Genomic DNA, 20,647 nt, shown 5'->3' with positions numbered 1-20,647 from the left:
TATTTGTTAGTTGTCAGAAAAATGGGTACCTCATTTTAAATAATTAAAACGTTTTATTTACAATACTGTCTGCAAAAATGTTTGGAACCATATCAAACACAAAACTAGATATCAGCTGTTGTCATGAATTGTTCCTCTGCCAACTTATTTTTTAAACAACTTCTACACAAAGGAAATTCACATTCAGACGTATCGTAAACCACATTTGGAGAAAGAATTTTTTTTAACCCGCATTTGTTAAATACGTAATTTGCTTAAAATATGGAAACGGGGAAGTATCTTAAAAATATTGCCACAGATTTTCTGGTATGAAAGTTTACATACAAACAAGACTTTTTAAAAAGATTATATTATGATACCATGGGAGCTACAGAATGAACTCCATTTTCTTGAAAAGATTTGCTTTGGTGCAAGGCAGCTTGAATTCAGAAATGTGTTCTTGTTTCCATGGAATAATTCTTGTAATTTTGCCTAAACAAACAAGACACAGTATGATAGGCACATATCAACAGTACTTAACTGTGTGATTTTTAGACAGCAAGGGGGGAAAGCTTTATTTACAAGGTCCTTTGTTGTCTCCTTTGAAAGAAAAGAGACCATTCATAGAATGGTAGAATCTTTGTTAGTTTATTCGAAGTTCTAATGCCTGACATTTACCAGGGAAAATGCATCTAAAGACCTACATCTCACTCCCTATCCCAAACAAAATGTTGAGCCATGCTAGCTATTAAAAGTATCCATAATGTCAGCAAGCTCTAACCCTGAAATCCAGTCCCCATTTTTAAGCAACTCTGTATTTATGGAAGTGTCTCTTAGCTAATGCTTATTAAGGAAAGAAATCTAAACCTTCTCTGCAAAATGAACTCAGAGTATACAAGCATGGAAATAAGAAATTTAAGTGCCACTGTAAATTGCAACTGAAGAACAGAACAAGTCACATTAATATATAAAATTGCCTTATACCCAGCCAGTACATTGGTCCAACTACTCTATTCTACTCTACTCTAACTAGATGCAGGTCTTCAGGATCTTGAGCGGAGCGTTTTTTTCTGGCCTTCCTACACAAGATCTCTTTTTCAGATGGAGATGACAGGGACTGAACATTGGATATTCTGTGTGCAAAGCATGTGGACTATCTCTGAGAGCCATATAAAACATATATCCCATTTCAACCTAATAAGCAAGTAGGTTATCCTTATAGTTTCATGTCTGCACTGGGTTTAGAATGGAGGTATCTCTGGCCCAAGTATAACACTCTATCCCCTACACCACTGTGACTGTCTATGCTGGGTTACATGTTATTTGGACCACAGAAATATAGGTAAAAGTAGCATCCCCTTGGCAGGCCCCCTCTTCTTCTTGTAATAATATTCAGGACTAGGATTTCTAGCTCTATCTTAAGAAATTCCTGGAGATTTGGGGATGGTGCCTGTGGAGGGCAGAGTTTGAGGAGGGGAGGGAGCTCAGCAGAGAGGAGATTCAATACAAAGCTGCCAGTTCCTCCCTATAGTCTGGAGATCAGTTGTAATTCTGGGAGTGGTCCAGGCCCCACCTGGAGGATAGTGACTCTACACAGGGCATAATGCAACATCAAAATCACCCTGCCCATGTCAAGTAAATGGCAGAAAGAGAATCTCTCAGTGTGGTAATGGTGTGGCACATAGTCCTAGACCCTCCTGAAGGGAAGGGAAGGCATCCCTTTACGGCTGTGGTCTGCTTTCTTTATTACTTGGGCCCTATTTTATTGGGACCATTTCCTAAGCAAGAACCACAACTGTGAATGACACAAGCTGGTTTCTTGCACATCCATCATTCATTTCAGTACAAGTGCTACAAAAAAGAAAACAAGCTTTTAAAAGTATCAACCCATCCTCAAATAATTAATATGCTAGCCTGCATGTCCAGGGTTTCGGAATTGCATGGGGGGTGGAGTTCAGTTTTTTTCCTTGTCTTCAACTTGTTTACTGAACTTACAAAATGAGAACTGAGTAAACAAACAAAAGGCAGCACTAGGGAGAATGTGAGTGAGAGAGAAAGCATTCTGAAATGAACGCCAAAGAAATATTGAAGCCAGAGAACATACAGCATGGATTTACTGAAGCACACTCATTCACATGACCAGACACTCAATTACAATAAAAGGCTGCCAACTAGCAAAGCCAAGAAAATTCAGTGAGACACAGTTATTTGATCTACAGAGTCCTGGAACTGCATTTTCTGCTGTGCATTAAATTAAGCTTTCTGAGAAAAGCAGAACTATTTTTCTAGACAGATGGGCCCTCACATTGCAGCATCCTATACATACAGCAAGCAGACAGACATTTCCATATAGCTACTTAAACATAAAGGCTTTATATATTGCTCTCACTGGTCAAGAAGGGTAATTAAACAGAAAAGGGACCCCTCTGTGATACCATTCTGAGATTATGGAGGAAGTGATATCACAATATTGATAGAAAAAAATAAATTAGACTTACTATTTTTCATCTGACAATCACTATAAAAATCATACTCCTTGATTGCCCCTGTAATTTTTAGAACGTGGAAAGAAGACATGGATGTGTTTACAGCTTGTTTTTTAGCTTTTCTCCTACTGCAGAGTCTTGCTGGTACTAGTGTGTGAATTTAGGTCATACAGAACCAAGTACCATTAAAGTTGTGGCTTACATGCTTGAGTCTGCAATTCTTAGTTTTCACCACCTGTTTGCTCTCTTGTGGCTTGTGGCTTTTTTTTAGTCTTAAACTAGTTCAGAAAACAAGCTTAGGATACCAAAATTGACATCCCCCCCCCCCTTTCCATGAAGAAAACACTTGGAGGAAAAAAATACACACAAAAACAGAGAAGATGCTGTACTACATCCTCGGAGCTGTCAGTAAGGTCTGTCCTGCACATCATCCTTAAAAACTGTCCAGTGGAACTCTGAACATGGTGGTATTTTATTCTTTGTTATACAATAATGGTTCAGTAATGTTTACACTCTTGAAAAGAATAAAGTAGGGAGACACACACCAAAAGCAAAATAACTAGGCTCTGTGCACTCTAATTCTTTCTACCACAATTTCTGTTCTCTGTTGAAAGGGGAGAGAGAAATTTTCCTCCACTGACTCTAATTAACTCCTCCATGTGCTTAATGAATTAATTAGAAAACTCTCCCAAGGCATAGCCTCTCCTATGCTAAAGGAGTATATTTGGCAAGTAACTCAGTTTAAAGGAGATACAACGTAGAGGTAGGATCCTGCTCATGTTAGCTGCTGTTCTGCAGTGTAACACAACCAACATCTGCCCAATGAAGCTAGCTGTAGCAAAGTAGTAAAAGTAAGAACAGATACATCAGCTTTTTCATTCAGAGACATATGAGAAAATGTGAATAAATTAATTACTTTTATCATTTAAACAGGATAGATGACATTCTGTATCATACAGCTATATCCAAGGTAATATCTATGGTTGAACTCTGACAGAAAAGCTCCTATTATGCAACATGGTGCACAGACCTTTGTGGATGAATACCAAGGACCCACTGGTACTGCTGGCCAATACCATGACTTCCCTTCTGGACAGGACCAGAGCCACAGCACATGAGGGAGAACATACTCTAAAGACAGGTTTGTAATGCATCTCCCTTTTAGGATGGGCACTATGCAACTGACCACATTATCACCTCAACTGATAAATCCCACCCCAAAGTTGTAAGAGGGACTACCATTGAGAAAGTGGAAAGTTAGGTTGTGGCATGTGGATTGGAAAAACAACTAGGTGATGGCATCTATTCCCTCAAGTCTGTAAGTACTCAGTGACACACATACTGTCTGTCCAGGATTCTACCTTTAGTCAAAATACTCCCTCAGTCTTCTTTGTCCCCTCTACACTCACAGCCAAGCTACAAGTGATGCCTGACACAAGTTGGACACATGCCAGTTTCCCTCAAGTTTTGATGGGAAGTGTAGGCATCCTGTCTGACTTGCAGCTTGGCTCGCCGTGTAAAAGCCCATTGAAATCAATTGAAGTTGCAGAGCAGCCAGTCTAACACATTAGAGCTTGGCTCTAATGTGGACCAACTGGAATGGGCAGCCATGGCCCCAGCAGCGTTCCCAGCTCCTCTTGGCCTGGCAGGGCAAGGTGGCCACCGAGCGAGGTCATGCTGCCCCAGCCAGGCCAATCCACCACTAACCTGAGGCGGCTCCAGGCAGACACCGGCTCCCCAGCTCAGGTGCCCAGATACTGGAGCGAGGGCAGAGCCCCTTGCCACCCCCTACAGCTGCGGCCCCATCCCACTGCCGCACTTCAATCTGGCAGGGTGAGGCAGACACCGGGCCAAGAGCAGCCCTGCCAGGCCAAGAGAAGCTAGGAGTGCTGTCAAGGCTGTGGCTGCCCACACTCCCTTGGTGGCTGCCTCCGAGGTGCAGCTGTGGGATGGGGCCCTGCCAGCAGCACGAGCTCACCTGGTGTCTGCCTCACCCTGCTGGGCCGAGTGGAGCTGGGAGCAGATGCTGGGTGAGCTCGTGCTGCTGGCCGGGCCCCGTCCCGCAGTCACACCTCAGAGGCAGCCACCAAGGGAACATGGGCAGCCGCAGCCTCAGCAGCGCTCCTGGCTCCTATCGGCCCAGTAGGGTGAGGCAGACGCTGGGTGAGCTCACGCTGCTGGCCAGGCCCTGTCCTGCTGCCACCCCTTGGAGGTGGTCGCCGAGAGAGTGCAGGCAGCCATGGTCTCAGCAGCGCTCCCGGCTCCTCTCGGCCTGGCTGGCAGCGTGACCTCGCCCAGGCTGAAGTGAAGCGGCAGGACGGGCCCACAGCTGCTTGGGGGTGGCGAGGGGCTCTGCCTGTGCTCCAGTACCTGGGTATCTGAGCTGGGGAGCCGCTGTCTGCCTAGAGTGGCCTCGGATTAGTGGCGGCTTGGCCTGGCTGGGACAGCACAAGCTTGCCTGGTGGCCACCTCACCTTGCTGGGCCAAGAGGAGCTGGGAACGCCGCTGGGACCACGGCTGCCCATTCCAATTGGTCCACATTAGAGCCAAGCTCTAATGTGTTAGACTGACTGCTCTGCAACTTCAGTTGATTTCAGTGGGCTTTTACAAGAGAGCCAAGCTGCAAGTAAGACAGGACGCCGACACTTCCCATTAAAACTTAAGGGAAACTGACATGTGTCCAACTTGTGTCAGGCGTCACTTGTAGATGGCTCTCAGTTAGGTGGCTCTTCTACACCCAGAAGACCAAAAGTGTGGGACTCTAATCTGGAGACCTGGTTTCGGTTCCCCACTCCTCCACTTGGGGTGACCTTGGGTCAGTCACAGCTTCTCGGAGCTCTCTCAGCCCCACCCACCTCACAGGCTGATTATTGTTGTGGGGATAATAATGACATACTTTGTAAACCACTCTGAGTGGGTGTTAAGTTGTCCTGAAGGGCGGTATATAAATTGAATATTATTATTATAACCCACAAGAAAGACAATGGCAATAATGACCACTGGGAAGCCAGTTATGCTTCCTTACCCACTATGCTGTTCTTATACAATCCTATAGAGTATTACAGACAATTATGTAATAGTACTCAGCATGGGGGGAGGGAGGGTGGCATGGTATAGCCCAAAGGTGGCCGAACTTGCTTAATGTAAGAGCCACACAGAACAAATATCAGATGTTTGAGAGCCACAAGACATGATGCATTGAAGTGACTTCAGAGGAAAAAGCGGGTTTGGGGTAGTGCCCTAAAAGTGACATCACAGGAAGGGGTGGGGGTTTAGTGCATTATGCTGGAAGTGATATCATCGGAAGGTGGAGCTTGGGAAGTGCCATCACCTGACCTTTGATCTGGAAGTGACATCACAAAAGTCACTCAAGAGATGGGCTTCCTCCTGTGTAAACCACTATGCAAAGGAGTAACGCTGCAAACTTTGATTAAACAGCCAGGGAGGAAAGTATTGGGATCGCATGCCTTGCCCGCCTGCCTGCCAGCAGCCTCATGGCCCGGCACCATGACCACATCTCCAGTCCGGTTCAACCACACTGGCCCTGCACCATGCCCGCCTGCCATCAGCCCAGCCACCTTGCCAAGGGAAGGGGGGGGTGCGTGCCTCAACTGGTTGGCCATCTAGCTTCCTGGTTCACCTCTTGCTGCTGCTGTCACTGCAACTGGGCATGTGGAGCCTCTGTATGTGAGAGCCCTTGATGAGCTATGTGGCTGCATGCTCTGTTTTCCTGAATTCTCTTTTCTCCTGGGACCTCTGGTAGAGGGGAGGAGCTTGCAAGCTTGCCTATTTCCTCCTCCTTCCCCGATAAACTGTAAAGCCATGGTGATGCTCAGAGACCTTTGGGAACCACATGATATGTCTAGAAGAGCCAGCCGTATGTGGCTCCCAAGCCACAGTTTGGCCACCCCTGGTATAGCCTGTTTTCATCAGAACTCAGAAGCTAAGCAAGGTCAGTACTTGGATGGGTTATCAAGGAAGACTCTGCAGAGGAAGACATTGGCAGACCACTTCTGCTTCTCACTTGCCTTGACAGCCCCTTGCTGGGGTCCTCATAAGTCAATTGCGACTTGATGGCGCACACACACACACACACACACACACACAGAGCAAGGAGATGAAATGACCAAAAAGATGCGCTGATTATACTACTGACTGTCATGCAGCTGTCACAGGTCCCCATGTCCTGCAAGAATAGAAAAGTTAGCAACCCCACCTATGTGTTGCTTGCCGAACTCACTCTACAGGCAATCGTGTTTAATTAATGTTGTGCTGACTGTCAGTTCTTTTGAAGGTTTCTAGAAAAGGAATTCTTGTTTTGTTACCCACTTCAGTAGTTTTCCTGATAGTACACTCACATAGAGGGTGGAACAGGTTCTCCATCAAAACATCTCATCAGTCTTGGAATCTGTATCTTGGCCTTGTCACTTAGAGATGAGCATGAATAAGAGTGGGGAAGCAGGTCTCAGCAACTTAGTCCCCCAGTAGCTCTCAGATGATGCAGGCATGATGACAAACCAAATGGCATTGCTACCATGATATGGTTTTGTGGGGGGAAGGGGGTGGGCAATGGCACAATCCACGTATCCAGCAGGCACTGGCAATTAAACAGAACATAAGATGGCTGGCTACTATACAGGGATCCTGCTGAGGGGGAGGCAGAAGAGAAGAAGAAGATCCCAGACTCTTCTCTTGTAAGACCATGGCTCGGGACTGAACCTGGGATTCCTGCTATATGACCCCTGTGCTACTCCACTAGTTCTGTCCAGGGTCCCCTTGACTCTAGTCTATATGGTTGTTCCTCCTCAGTGTGAGGGGGAGGGGGGAATAGGATATGCAGTGGGCTGTGTTTCTCTGAGAGTGCAAAGACCCCTGTATGATCCATCTTTCATCTTATCCAACATAATTATCCACTGATTTTGCATCCAATGTCATTATTGCTACTAGAGCATCTGAACATAAAGCTATGTCTTGCAGAGATTGGTTCAGTTTCTTTCCATGGCAGGGCTCTGGCCCGCATCTATTTCCTATTGCAGTCTTTTCCATTAAGTCACCAGGCATCTCTTAATGCTGTTTCCAGTGCACATGACTTCTCCCTTGCAAAAAGAATATTCCCTCACATGGGCACTGATACAGTTGTATTGTTTGGTATGTTCCTAAGAGAATCTGTCTGGGAATGTTATCCCTAGAGTGGAAAACGAGCCTGTCATTCTCAGAGGCTAGGTGCCGGTACAAGCTGGGGTTGGTACAGCTGGCAGGTGAAACAGCTTACGATCAGTCAGGCAGTTCAAGTTCACACATGAGTAAGGCAGTCTAAGAGCAACGGGCTGAGTCCTAACACAGGCAAGCAATCCAATAACAAAGCAGACAGGTGCAAAGTCAGGAGTCAAGCCAAGGTCATAAACTGAGAGTTCAGTCCAAGGAGGAGAAAGGTACAAGGTGGGGTCAAGAGCTTCCAGCCACAAGGCTCAGGTCACAGGGAGTAGCGAGCTAGGTTGCTTATCCTCTGCTCCAGTTAGGAGGCTAAGGTGCAGGTGTTTCTTCTCTGCCTGATTGCAGCACCTCTTTCTCAGCACTCAGTCCCAGCCAGCACTGAGCCTACAAGGCAAGTGCTCCTGTGCTGCTCCCAAACCGCCACCCTTTGCCGGTTCCTGTTTTGAGGTGGGCTCGGGGGGGGGGGCTTAGTCTTTTCTAGTGCCAATTTACCCTTCGTCCTGTGCAAGCCCTCACTCCTGGCGGCTTCCTCCAAAGTCCGGGGTTGCTCCCTCAAGGGCTCTTCTGGCACTGCAGCTGTCTCCATTGCAGGCTTCTCTGGCATAATGGCTGGCTCCTCTTGTTCCTCGTCCTCCAAAAAGGACTCAGCGGTGAGTGGTAAGGTGATGAGCCGAGGCTGGCCCATGACAGAACCATTCTCCTGTGGATGCCATCTGTTCTGTACACAAACTTTTATTGGTAAAGGCCATAGAGCAGGGGGCCCCAACTTTTTTGAGCCTGGGAGCACACTTGGAATTCTGATACGGTTTGGTGGGCACAGCTACAGAATGGCTACCACAAAATGGCTGCTGCAGGAAGCAAAGCCAGCCACAAAATGGCTGCCACAGCTTACGTTCAGTTGCACAGTGAAGATCCTTGTGCTATGAAAGCAGTTTCTGCCAAAACAATGTTTTTAAAAATCTGCACAGCTAATCAAATTTAGTGGCCAATCAGAAGCCAATGCTTGGCAAAAGCCCCATCAGGCTCCACCCAATTTCTAAAAATACTTGATGGGCACCAGCAAAGATGCTGGCGGGTAGAATGGTGCCCAGGGGCACCACATTGGGCCAAGCTACAAGTGACAAATGACACGTGAACGGCAAGTGAACAGATTCACATGTATTCCTCCCTGTTCACTTGCGCTCCTCTTGTGCTCCACTTGCGCTCCACTTGATCACATGTGATCAAGTGGAGTGGGGGCAGCAACAGCCTTGAAGCTGCCCCCAGCCTCAGGCGCCAGAAACTTTGGCACCGGCCCTGATCAAGTGGAGCTCAAGTGAACAGGGAGGAATACATGTGAGTCTGTTCACTTGCCGTTCAAGTGTCATTCGTCACTTGTAGTTTGGCCCATTGTGGAACCCTGCCATAGAGATTACTGGGTATTGTGACTGTAATGTCTCTCCTTCCTTTTCTTTGAGACCATCTGTTTGCTGGGCAAAAGGGTGGTTACTTGTAGGCTATCTGTATTTGCACTGCTAGGGATCCAAACCCCAATCTGCAAAGATCCATGGTGTTTGTGTATAGGTGGTAATGATTTCCTGCATGACGGGAAGGCATGTGGCCCCTCCCTGCCAGCCTGCAGTGTGGTTTGTCCCAAGCAGAGCAATATCGGGACCATCATACATTAACTGGTACCTTCAATCTCTAAGCAACCTTGATGGCAGCAGAGTTGCCAAGGATACTGTAGTCATGCCTATCAGTGTTGTTATGGTATGATCATGGAATTCAATGCTGGTTTGCCAGGCAAGCACAAACCATAGTTCACTAGTTCAGATGTAATTCCTGTTATGCATGAGAGGAAAATAAATCCAGCACTGGGCAACCTCGGACCATGAAACCAGGCAAATGGTCACTCAGGAAAGAAGGCAAGTCTATGGAGATGGACCAATGGGAACACACAGCGTTTGGAGACAACCAAGAGGCAAAATTGATGTAGTTTTCTATCCTGAAGGTAAAACAGTAAAGCACACTAATGTGGGACTCAAGGGGATTGGCCAAGATTTTTCTTGGGAGGGGGAGAGCTACAGTGATCAAAGCCCCAGGGAACAGATTGGACCTGCAACTCCAACACAACTGGAGACAAGAATTAAAAGTAGCCTGCTTTGCTTTGTGTGTGAGAGAGAGATTGCTAGAGAGCAACCTCACTATGCACCCTGTTCCATCCAGGAGGGCGGGGAGACAGATGTTAGGTCAACTGTGAACTAAGAGTCAAGTTACAAGTGACTTTTTTCACATGTAGAACACTTGATCGTTTTCACAAGTTTTCCTGGGAATTGAAGTCCCTGTGTCCTTCCCCTCTCTGTTAGAATCGCTGCCTGAAGAGCCAGAGAAAGCTGGCTGCAGCAGCAGCTTTTGCAAATCGTTCCTCCAGTCACAAGCCTGCTCTCAACGATCTTTGGGGGCCGGCAGCTGCAGCTTTCTCCCTGGGCGTCTTGCTCCCGGGGAGCTGCTCTGGATTTGCAAAAGCTGCTGCTGCAGCTGGCTTTCTCTGGTTCTTCAGGCAGCGATTCTAACAGAGAGGGGAATGACACAGGGACTTCAATTCCCAGGAAAACTTGCGAAAACGATCATGTGTTCTACATGTGAAAAAAGTCACTTGTAGCTTGGCTCTAAGTTTAGGTTTTCTGATTTTATTTTAATCGTCTTCGTCCTTCTGTGCAGCCCCACATTGGGACTGCGCAGGCGCAGGCCGGCCGCGGAAAAGATTTTTCTAGCTTTTAGAGATGTGAAGGGGACGTTCGGATCCACCGCGCATGCGCGTCGGTGTTCCCGCCAATTTTGAATGCATATATATCCGAACGTCCCCGGCATTCCCTCAGTTCCTTTTTCGCCGCCGTACGAAAAGGTTCTATTGTCTAGCGTTTATTCTCTCTTCGGAGTTTTTGGATTGTGATCTTCTAGTCGGTATTTTCCCCTGGATCTCTTCTTTCGGGAGATACCGTTCATTATGTCGCAGACATCTTTGTTCAAAAAGTGTCTTAAATGCGGCACTAAGATGACACATTCGGATGGCCATGAGCACTGCCTCATCTGCCTGGGCGAGGGGCACGTCGTGGAGCGTTGCCCTATCTGTATGTCTTTCACCCCGAAAGCGAGGAGCGATCGAAAGGCGAGACTCCGTGCCTTTTTGTGGGATGCCAATCTACTCCCCCCCCAAGCCCTCGGGCTCTTCGGGAGATAGGCCCCGCTCCGCTGCTCCGTCGCCGGCGCCGTCTCGTAAGTCGCCAGAGCCGCTCCCCTCGGACTCCACGGGACAGCCTGTTCCGGAGGCCCAATCCGGCTCCGGTTCCGGAGATCGCCCTTCGGGCCGGAAGGCCAAGAAGCGTTCCGCGTCCAAGCCAAAGGCCTCCTCCCGGCCTCCGGTCGCAGGGCCTGCTTCGGAGCCCCCACCCAAGAAGGCCAAGGCGAAATCGGCGGCCAAGGAGCGTGCTTTGTCCCCGGCTCCGACTGTGCTGCCCGGCTCTCCATCTGGACCAGTCCTGATCCCTGACGATGTGGTGAGTCTCCACACCCCGTCGCCTCCTTGCACGCCTCCTCCGTCAGTTCCCGAGGAATTCGTGCCGTTCCCGTCTTTCCCGGAACCGTTCCAGTCTTTCGAACGTTCCCTGCCTTCCGCCCCGGCGCCTTCGGAGGCCTCCATTCCACTGCCGTCTACCTCGTCGGTTCCGATGCCTCTTCGCTGGCCTGCCCCGGTGCCTGCTCCTCTGCCCCCTTGTCAGCCTGTCGCGGGGATTGGGAACATGACCTCCTGGCAGGATTTTGTGGCGTGGTTCCAGCAGTCGGTGCCCTTCCTGCAGCATCCTTCGGTTCCGATGGTTTCCGTTCCGGCTCAGCCGGTCGGGCTCCCGGCATCCGCTCCTCCACCTCCTGGCATGCCTCTGCGACCGTCGGTTCCTGCGGCTCGTCCGTCAGTTCTGACCGCTCACCGGTCTTCGGTTCCGACGCAAACCTCGCCGGAGTTTTCGGATTCCGAGGATGAGGAGGGTCTGGCGTCCCCGTCGGAGTGCTCTTCGGACGCGGCCTCTGATCCTTCCCCGGATGACACCGTGGGTGGGCCCCGTTCGTCGTCTCCGAATGACGACTACAGGCTGTTCTCCGAGCAAATGATGCGGATGGCCGCCGCGCTGGAGATAGACGTCTCCTCCACGACCTCCAAGCCCAAGAGCAAGCTGCTGGAGGCGCTGTATTCCGGGTCCCCCGCGTCGGTGGCGTTTCCCCCTGTGGAGGATTTCGTTGACAGCGCTCTTGCGCTCTGGCAAACACCGGCATCCGTGTCTGCGACGGCAAAGAAGGTAGAGAGGTACTACCGTTTAAAACAGGATGATTGCCCGTACCTCTTCAATCATCCGAAACCCTCGTCCATCGTGGCGGAAGAAGGCCAGGCCCGGTTCCGATACGGTTCCTCTTCGGCTCCATCGGACCGTGAGGGCCGGAAGCTGGATGGCATGGGCAGGAAGATCTACTCATCTGCGTCCTTGGGGTTCCGTATTGCCAACTTTCAGGCCATAATGGGTTCCTACAACTTGTTCCTGTGGAAGAGGCTGTCCTCTTCTCCCCGAGGATCGACGCCACCTGGTGAAGGCCCTTCAAGCCGAAGCCATGAAGCTGTCGAAACAGCAGATGACAGCTGGCAAGGACGCCGCCGATTCCGCGGCGCGAACGATGGCAACTTCCGTGGTCCTGCGTCGACACGCCTGGCTCCGGTCCACTGCCCTGCCGCCTGAAAAGAGGGCGAAAGTGGAGGATTTCCCCTTCGAGGGGCCCCAGCTCTTCTCGGAGAAGACGGATGAATCCCTCTCCCTGATGAAAAAGAATCAGCAGACAGCCAAGTCCCTGGGAGTCGCCCCCTCTGCTCAGTCATCGGGTCCGAGGTATCGTTATGGTCGGTTCCGATCCTACCAGGCCCCTTACCAGCCTTACCAGCAGCATCAAGGGCGCTTTTTCTCGGGTCAGTCCTACGGTCACCGATCCTATTCAGCCCAGCAGCGTCACTCTTCCAGGCGCTCCGGCCGGTCCAAGGGCAGACAACAGCCCTCTTCGCCCAAGCCTTCGACCTCGGTGCAGAAGCCCTCGGTCTTCTGACTAAGCCTGAACGCTCCCCTGTTGGCCTCCAAGGACACTGCCTCTGCTGCCCAGTTTCTGGACAGGCTTCGGCCTTTTTTGCCCTGTTGGCAACGTGTTACTTCTGACACTTGGGTCCTGTCCATTGTGGCCCATGGTTACAAGTTAATGTTTACAGATGCACCTCCTCTCTCTCTCCCTCCCCGTTGTTCTACATGTTGTGATGTTGTGTTACACAATAATGTTATGGAGTTGGTTAACAAAGGTGCTGTCCGGGTGGTCAATGTCGCTACTTCCCCATGGGGATTTTACTCCAGATACTTCCTTGTGGATAAAAAGGGTGGAGGTTCCCGGCCCATCTTAGACCTTAGAGGCCTCAACGGTTATTTGAAGGTTGAAAAGTTTCGGATGCTAACCCTGGCACGGGTCATTGAGCTCCTGGAGGTGGGCGTCTGGCTAGCCATTCTAGACTTGAAGGATGCCTACTTCCACATTTCTATCTTTGAGGGCCACAGGAAATACCTGCGGTTTGTGTATGGGAATTCTGTGTATGAATATACCGTATTGCCCTTTGGGCTGGCCTCTGCACCCAGGGTATTCACGAAGTGCATGGCCACCGTAGTGGCATACCTGCGGTCCCAGGGTTGCTTTATCTACCCGTACCTGGATGACTGGCTCCTGGTGGGACCCTCGCCTGACTCTCTCCAGGCCCATATTGCCCTCACTTTGTCCGTGCTGGCTAGGTTGGGCTTGGTGGTTAATGGGGATAAGTCTATCCTGACCCCGGGCATGGCCATTAGGTTTATTGGGGTCCATTTCGATTCCCTGCTGGGCAGGGCCTACCTGCCCCTTGACCGGTTGGCCAGGCTTTCCGCTTTAGCCCGGCATTTTATGCATTGCTGGTATCAGACTGCCCTTTTGATTCAGACACTGTTGGGCCTTATGGCCTCCTCCACAGGGGTGGTTTTCTTTGCGCGCCTGCGTATGAGGCCTCTGCAAAACTGGTTTGTCCGGAGGTACAACCCCCTTACCATGGGTCAGCACCAGAGGTTTTCCATCCCCAGGGTGGTGCTGCGCTCCCTGGCCTGGTGGGCTGTCCCTGGAAACCTGTCTGAGGGTTGTCCTTTCGGCCCCTTCCTAGCTGAGGTTACGGTTTATACCGATGCCTCCAACTTGGGATGGGGAGGGCGCTGTGGACAGCTCTCGGCTCAGGGCATCTGGTCCCCATCTGAGGCATCCATGCATATCAACCTTCTTGAGCTTAGGGCGATCCGTTACTCCCTCGCTTCTTTTGCAGATGCCGTTCGGAACAGGAGGGTTCAGGTCCTGTCGGACAATACCACGGCCTGCTACTACCTCAACAAGCAGGGAGGAACGGTCTCGCTCAAGCTCTGCAAGGAGGCAACGACTCTATGGAATTGGGCCATGGTCAACAACGTCCTTCCCAGGGCCGTGCACATTGCCGGGGATCTCAACACCTCGGCAGATGCACTGAGCAGGGTGTTTTTGCCTCAGCACGAGTGGTCCCTAAACAGGGTTTACCTCGACCAGGTTTTCCGCACATGGGGCACGCCTTTGGTCGACCTCTTCGCCACAGCCCGCAACAAACAGGCCCCGCTGTTCTGCTCCCGGGCCGGAATTGGCCGTCACTCCCTAGGGGATGCCTTTCAGATACCCTGGTCCCCGGGGCTCTTTTATGCCTTCCCGCCCTTCCCGCTCCTATACAAGGTTCTTTCCAGGATCAGGGCCTTCCGAACCCACTGTATCCTCGTTGCCCCTCGGTGGCCTCGCCAGGATTGGTTCCCCCTTTTACTCTCCCTGTCCCAGGGGCGATGCCTCCCCCTGCCTCATGCCCCGGACCTCTTGACCAGGGACGGGGTGTGGCATCACAATGTGGCTGTACTGAATCTGACTGCCTGGCTTCTGGGCAACCGGGAGTGAACCTCTCTTCTGGAGTGCTTGGGGTGATCTTGAACGCCCGGAAACCGTCCACCAGGTTGTCCTACCAGAGGAAGTGGTTACGTTTCTCCAAGTGGTTGGCCCCGAAGGGGGTTTCTCCCTTTAATTGCCCGCTTCCTGTCATCCTGGACTACCTCCTGGATCTCTGCTCCCAGGGCCTTGCGTTTTCCAGTGTTAAGGTCCACATGGCTGCAATCTCTGCCTTCCATGAGCAGATTGATGGGAAGACCGTTTTTACTCACTGGCTTTCCAAGCAGTTCCTGAAGGGCCTGTTCAAGACCTTCCCTCCTAGGGCCCATCCCATTCCTCAATGGAGTCTCTCCCTGGTTCTCTCCCAACTGATGCTCCAGCCCTTTGAGCCTCTGTCTTCTTGTCCCCTGCCTTTGCTCACTCAGAAGGTGGCTTTCCTGGTGGCAATCACGTCCTCTAGGCGTGTTGGGGAGCTGTCTGCCCTTCGGTGTGACCCTCCCTTCCTGCAGTTTTTCCCTGGTACTGTCATGCTCCACACTAGCATGGAGTTTCTGCCCAAGGTAGTCTCCAGATTTCACCTACAGCAAAAGGTGTTCCTCCCTTCCTTTTTTCCGACACCCTCATCCCCAGGGGAACGAGCACTACACACATTGGATGTAAAGCGTGCTTTATTGTTTTATTTGCACTGCACCAAATGTTTCAGGAAATCTCCTGCCCTGTTTGTGTGTTACTCTGGCCCTCGCAAGGGCTCACCTGCTTCTGCCCAGTCCATCTCTCGCTGGATTGTGTCTACGATTAAACTTTGCTATCAGCATGCTGGAGTCCAGTGTCCCTTGTTGGTTACCGCTCATTCCACTCGAGCGCAAGCTGCTTCTGCTGCCTTCCTGCGAGGGGTGCCGCTCCAGGACGTCTGCCAAGCTGCGACGTGGTCCACTGCAGACACTTTCATCCGGCATTACTCTGTGGACGTGCATGCACGACGTGACTCGGCTGTTGGCACAGCTGTCCTGCAGTCCTTGTTCAAGTACACACTCACACCCGCCCCCATTGGTGAGATGCTAGTTACTCTCCCAATGTGGGGCTGCACAGAAGGACGAAGACGATAAACAGGGTTTCTCACCTGTAACTGTTGATCGTCGAGTCTCTTCTGTGCAGACACACATTCCCTCCCGCCTGTCCCCGCTGTGAGTGTTTGGTTAATTTGGTTTCTCCGGCGGCTCAGGTGAACTGAGGGAATGCCGGGGACGTTCGGATATATATGCATTCAAAATTGGCGGGAACACCGACGCGCATGCGCGGTGGATCCGAACGTCCCCTTCACATCTCTAAAAGCTAGAAAAATCTTTTCCGCGGCCGGCCTGCGCCTGCGCAGTCCCAATGTGTGTCTGCACAGAAGAGACTCGACGATCAACAGTTACAGGTGAGAAACCCTGTTTTTTTGCTAGATACTTTCCCCTAATTCTAGCTAGTATTGTTCTACTATTCTGTGTTGGTATCAATAGTAAAAAAGCTTTTGCTTGTTAAAAGATTCATGATTGCATGCTATCCTACCTGACTACTCTCCCATGTTACCATTTTCTTCTGGCTTAGTGCTCACTTAGCACTAATGGGCTTTTTGAGGGAAGTACTTAGGGAATGGTGCCAGCAGTTTGACTGGGACTCCTCCAAACTCTTCCAAATGTTTGGAGGGGTAGAGAAGGAATCTTGTGGGGAAGGCTGGGATTCTTTCATGTGACACCAGTCCTCCGGACAAATTCGGCTGTCTTCAAGGTCACTGGCTCATTACAAGTGACAGGACAGGGAAAGAGAGAAGGACATCCACGGTGCTGAGAACATTACAATGAAACATGATTTGCCTCCAAACAGGGTGGCAATTTTAGTATGCAAGGGAAGGAAGAAGTGCACGATTTGACACTACATTTGAACCAGTCGACTGTATTATTTAAATTCCAGTTAATAGTCTGTCAACAAGGTATTTTTCTACCAATTCAAACAACTGTGCATAAGACCCTGCAACCCAGGACATAATTAACCTGATTTAGAAAATGTATTTTTAAAGGTACTTTCTGACCTTTGTCTGACAGTAATGGTGATATTCATGGCAAGTCACTTCACCATCCCTGACTCCCTTCTTATCTTTAATTACTTTAAATTACAAACCCTACAGATCATGACCTGCCTTATTATATGTTTGTACAGGTTCTGCCAAACAGATCCCTTGTTTATTCTAGGACCAGCAGAGGCTTCCAAGAGATCAATAAGAATCTAAACTTCCGTCCTTCCTCTCTATCCATCTGTAATAATCAATAGCAGGTATGTGCTTCAACAGAATTACTTTGCTCTCTCCAGTATTTCTACTGATTCTTCTTGTCTCTCTTGATCCAGGTATAATAAAGCAAGTTCAAGCAGTGCATTTGGAATTAAGAAATGATCATATTTTATCTTTTTTTCACTGCAGGTCAAAAGTGAAATAACAATGGAACTGTAATTTGTAAACAACAACAGTTCTGTATACAACCAGGTATTAAATTCACTTAAGGTTGAAGGCAATTGATCTGCATCATCACAGTGCATCATAAGACGTTAACCTAATTTTTGAACAAAAGTATATCCCATGGATATTCTTTCATATCATTCCTGAAGCCTCACCTGGAACATCATATTCACAGCTGGCATGCAAAGAGCCATGCAATTTAACAACGCATTACAGAGTTTTCTGAGGTTAGATATTGCTTCTCCAAAAAGAAAGTCAGTGCAGTAAGCCACTCTCCCCATTAGCCACACAGAAATTACTTTGAATCATTCTTTTAAAAAACAAAAACATTCTTATAAAGCAAAGTCACTTTACTGAGAGAAACTTTTCTCAGGGGCTCCAACAACTTGATGTCTTTGCAGTTCTTACTGTTCTCCATTTGGGACACTTACTTTACGTGAATGTAAGCAAAATGTTCTTCAGCTTCTAAAATCTTGCCAAGGTGTTTTAAGCATAACCCTTTTAGCAACTTTATCACATACTGGTCATCACCAAGAAAATCGGTAACTGCAAGATAAAGCAACAACAATATCAGAAGTGTCATCTTTTTACTTTAGGAAAAGGAAAAATAAGCAAATATATTCATTTAGGTTATCAACATTTTCTTGATATCTAATATCACTGTACACCAACCTACACTAGATATGTTTAAATTAATATAAGGTTAACAAATAGCACTTAATCTGATCTGCCCACTGTAAGCAAAAATCTTGTACTTACATCATGACGCACACTATTGTGTGATTAATCTTATTTCATTATAGATAAAACTCACAAATGTTTACTGACTACTAAATTTAGGCTCAAATTTCAGGATATGCATTTATTTGTCCCCATTTACTATAACTTTTACCATTTCACTCTATTAAGCTAAAATAAGCCACAGACATTGCTTGTAGGAACACTCCTGAAACATAACAAAATTATGTCATGCCTCAAATATTCTATTTGGAAAAATCAGAAGACATCACTTTGAAAATCACATTGTCACACTTTTCTCATCATTTCTATAGCATTCTTTATATGACCTTAATTCTTCATGTATTTGCTAACAGCAAGTAATTAGAAATAAAGCTGCATTCCCAGGTACCAATTCTCAACATGTTTACGAAGAAGTAAGACACATTGAATTCAAGACTTGCTTTGAAATACGTGCAGTTAAAATCACAACATCAGCGCATTAAGAATCTCACAAACTTTTTTGCTTCATCCTCTCAACTACCCTATGAAGTATGCATTTCAGCAAGTACTTCTGCCTTTATGAACAGGAAACCAAATCCATTGCCATTGTTTTAAGATGGATCTGATAAAGTCACTTCTGCTTTAATGGTAAGCACTTATGCAGCAAAAGCAACACCATATGCCTGCAATCCAAGTGATTCATTTTTTAGTCGTATCACACACATACCCCAAGCTCACAAGTCTAATCAAATGAACCATGTGTGACAGACAGGACTGGCTCCAGCTCTGCCTCTCTTGAGAGAAAGCCAACGAGAGCGGGAGGAATGCTGGGCCAATCAGAGTTAGAGTCCATTGGAGGGGAAAAGAGGCTCTTGGGAGAGAATGGAGGAGAAGAGTTTGAGATGCTGCTAAGAGAGGCCGCAGGAAGTTAGCTGGCTGTTAATCTCTTACTTTGAAACCTTTCCTATTCAACTCCAGTATGTTTGGTAGTTTAAAATCTGTTCACTCGTGTATTCCATTGTGTAAATAAAGTTTATTTTTATTTTGTTTAACCCTGGCTGGCCTGAAGTTGTTAGCTGAGGGGAAATAAGATATACACACAAATGCTCTGGTCATGTTAAATGGGCCTAGTTTAAATGATGGCAGCATATATTGAGGGAAAGTAACTTATTGAGTTCCCTTTTCTCCAATAGCCTAGGCTTTAGCTCTGTGAGAGGAGGCAAATATCAGGAACTGGCTGCCTGTCTGGTGGAGCCTCCGCAAGAGGAGAGAGGGGCCCCTGTGAGGATTTGGGTCAGGGCTCTCTGCCTGCTGCAGTGTAGGGTAGACAGGTGGCGTGTGGCAGTGGACTCTCAGCCTTAATTTTCTGGAAGCCTCAAACCTGTGAAGGGAGGTTTTGGGGTGGGTGGCAAGGAATATGAAAGGCTTGTGTGTGTCTGAGGGGTGTGGGGTCTACCCAACTATACCCATCCACCCACTCACCTATATATACACTTGCCATACCATGTTCACCAATACATTTATACTCTTGGAACTCAGAGTTTTATATATCTGAATCAGGCAGAACCTTGCCCCCACCTCTCTTCTTTCCCAGAACACTCTAGTTGTTAAAGCCAGAGCACTAACATTAAATTGATACCTAGAGATGGGCAAGAACAGGGAAAATGGTGGTTCATGGTTCATCACATTTCATGAACCACAAAACACAACGAACTTGCCCAGTTCGTGAACCAGTTTGTTTGGTTTGTTTGGTTTATCGATTCCAGAGGCCATAAAACAGCTCTCTTGACAGTCAGAGACGTCAAACTCACAGGGAGTCTTCAGCAGGCTCTCTTCCAGCCACCCTCCAAGTTTGGTGAAGATTGGATTTTGGACCCCCCCCCCAAAGCGGGTGCCCCCAGGAAAGTTCCATTAGCTATAATGGGAGCCATGAATGCCAATTGACTTGCACTGGCTCTGTTGAAATACACTGCAGCACCAAAAAGTTGCAATGAAAACATGGGATGGAGTTAGAGAAGCTTCCTCTGAGAATGGAATGACAGCCCCCAGAGTGGAATGACAGTTCCTGGGAGCAGAAAAACTGCTCTGGGACTGGAATGGGGACAGAAGTACTCTTTGTGGGGACAGTCAAGGGCCGATTCCAGACGGCCAGAAATAGCGTTTTGCCCGCGCTATTAATCGCTTACCGGCCACGCGGGTATTTTCGCCTCCATCCGACTTGTCCCGTCTTCATCCGTCTTCATCCGTTCTGAGCCATGCCGTTCCGCCTCCGCATGTTCGCATGGCCAAGAGAGGGACCCAGGGATTGGTTCTCTTCTCCCCGGCACAACTGACGTGGGGGGCCTTCATTTGTTCGCGTCTCGAAGTTTTTTTTTTATTTCTTTCCCCCTGTTTTGCGCAAACGCGCAAACGCGCACATGCGCGAAGCCGCGGCATCGACGATGCGGTCAATGATTGGTCCGGGAGATTCTCGCGAAGTACATTGGTCAATGGTTCCACTCTAGATTCTCAATTGCTAATCTGGTACGTGCTGACTGTTGGACCCTGAAATGGCACCCGGGAGAGAGCTTTTACTCGTGATGGCGCAAGTGGTGATTCTCCTGCTGCAGAACACGGTCACACTTTGCCATGCGCATCTGCGGCACATTCTGAGGCGCAGAAGGGCTGCCCAGCTGATTTTCCACAGCGAAAGATTGGGTGCAGCTTCACGTAGGTCAAATTTGCG

General features: G+C 48.7%; 1 protein-coding gene across 1 annotated transcript; it reads right to left on the bottom strand.

Annotated features, from left to right (window-relative positions):
- Positions 1 to 350: 350 nt before the first annotated feature.
- TTC39A (tetratricopeptide repeat domain 39A) lies at positions 351 to 20,358 on the bottom strand. The gene is given in 4 exon segments (XM_054980396.1): positions 351 to 471; positions 17,044 to 17,160; positions 17,634 to 17,748; positions 20,340 to 20,358. Coding segments are annotated over 4 exon segments (372 nt in total).
- Positions 20,359 to 20,647: the final 289 nt, after the last annotated feature.

Source organism: Eublepharis macularius, chromosome 5 (genome assembly GCF_028583425.1).
Source record: "Eublepharis macularius isolate TG4126 chromosome 5, MPM_Emac_v1.0, whole genome shotgun sequence".
Classification (NCBI taxonomy): Eukaryota; Metazoa; Chordata; class Lepidosauria; order Squamata; family Eublepharidae; genus Eublepharis; species Eublepharis macularius.
This window is presented reverse-complemented; position numbering and strand designations above follow the sequence as displayed.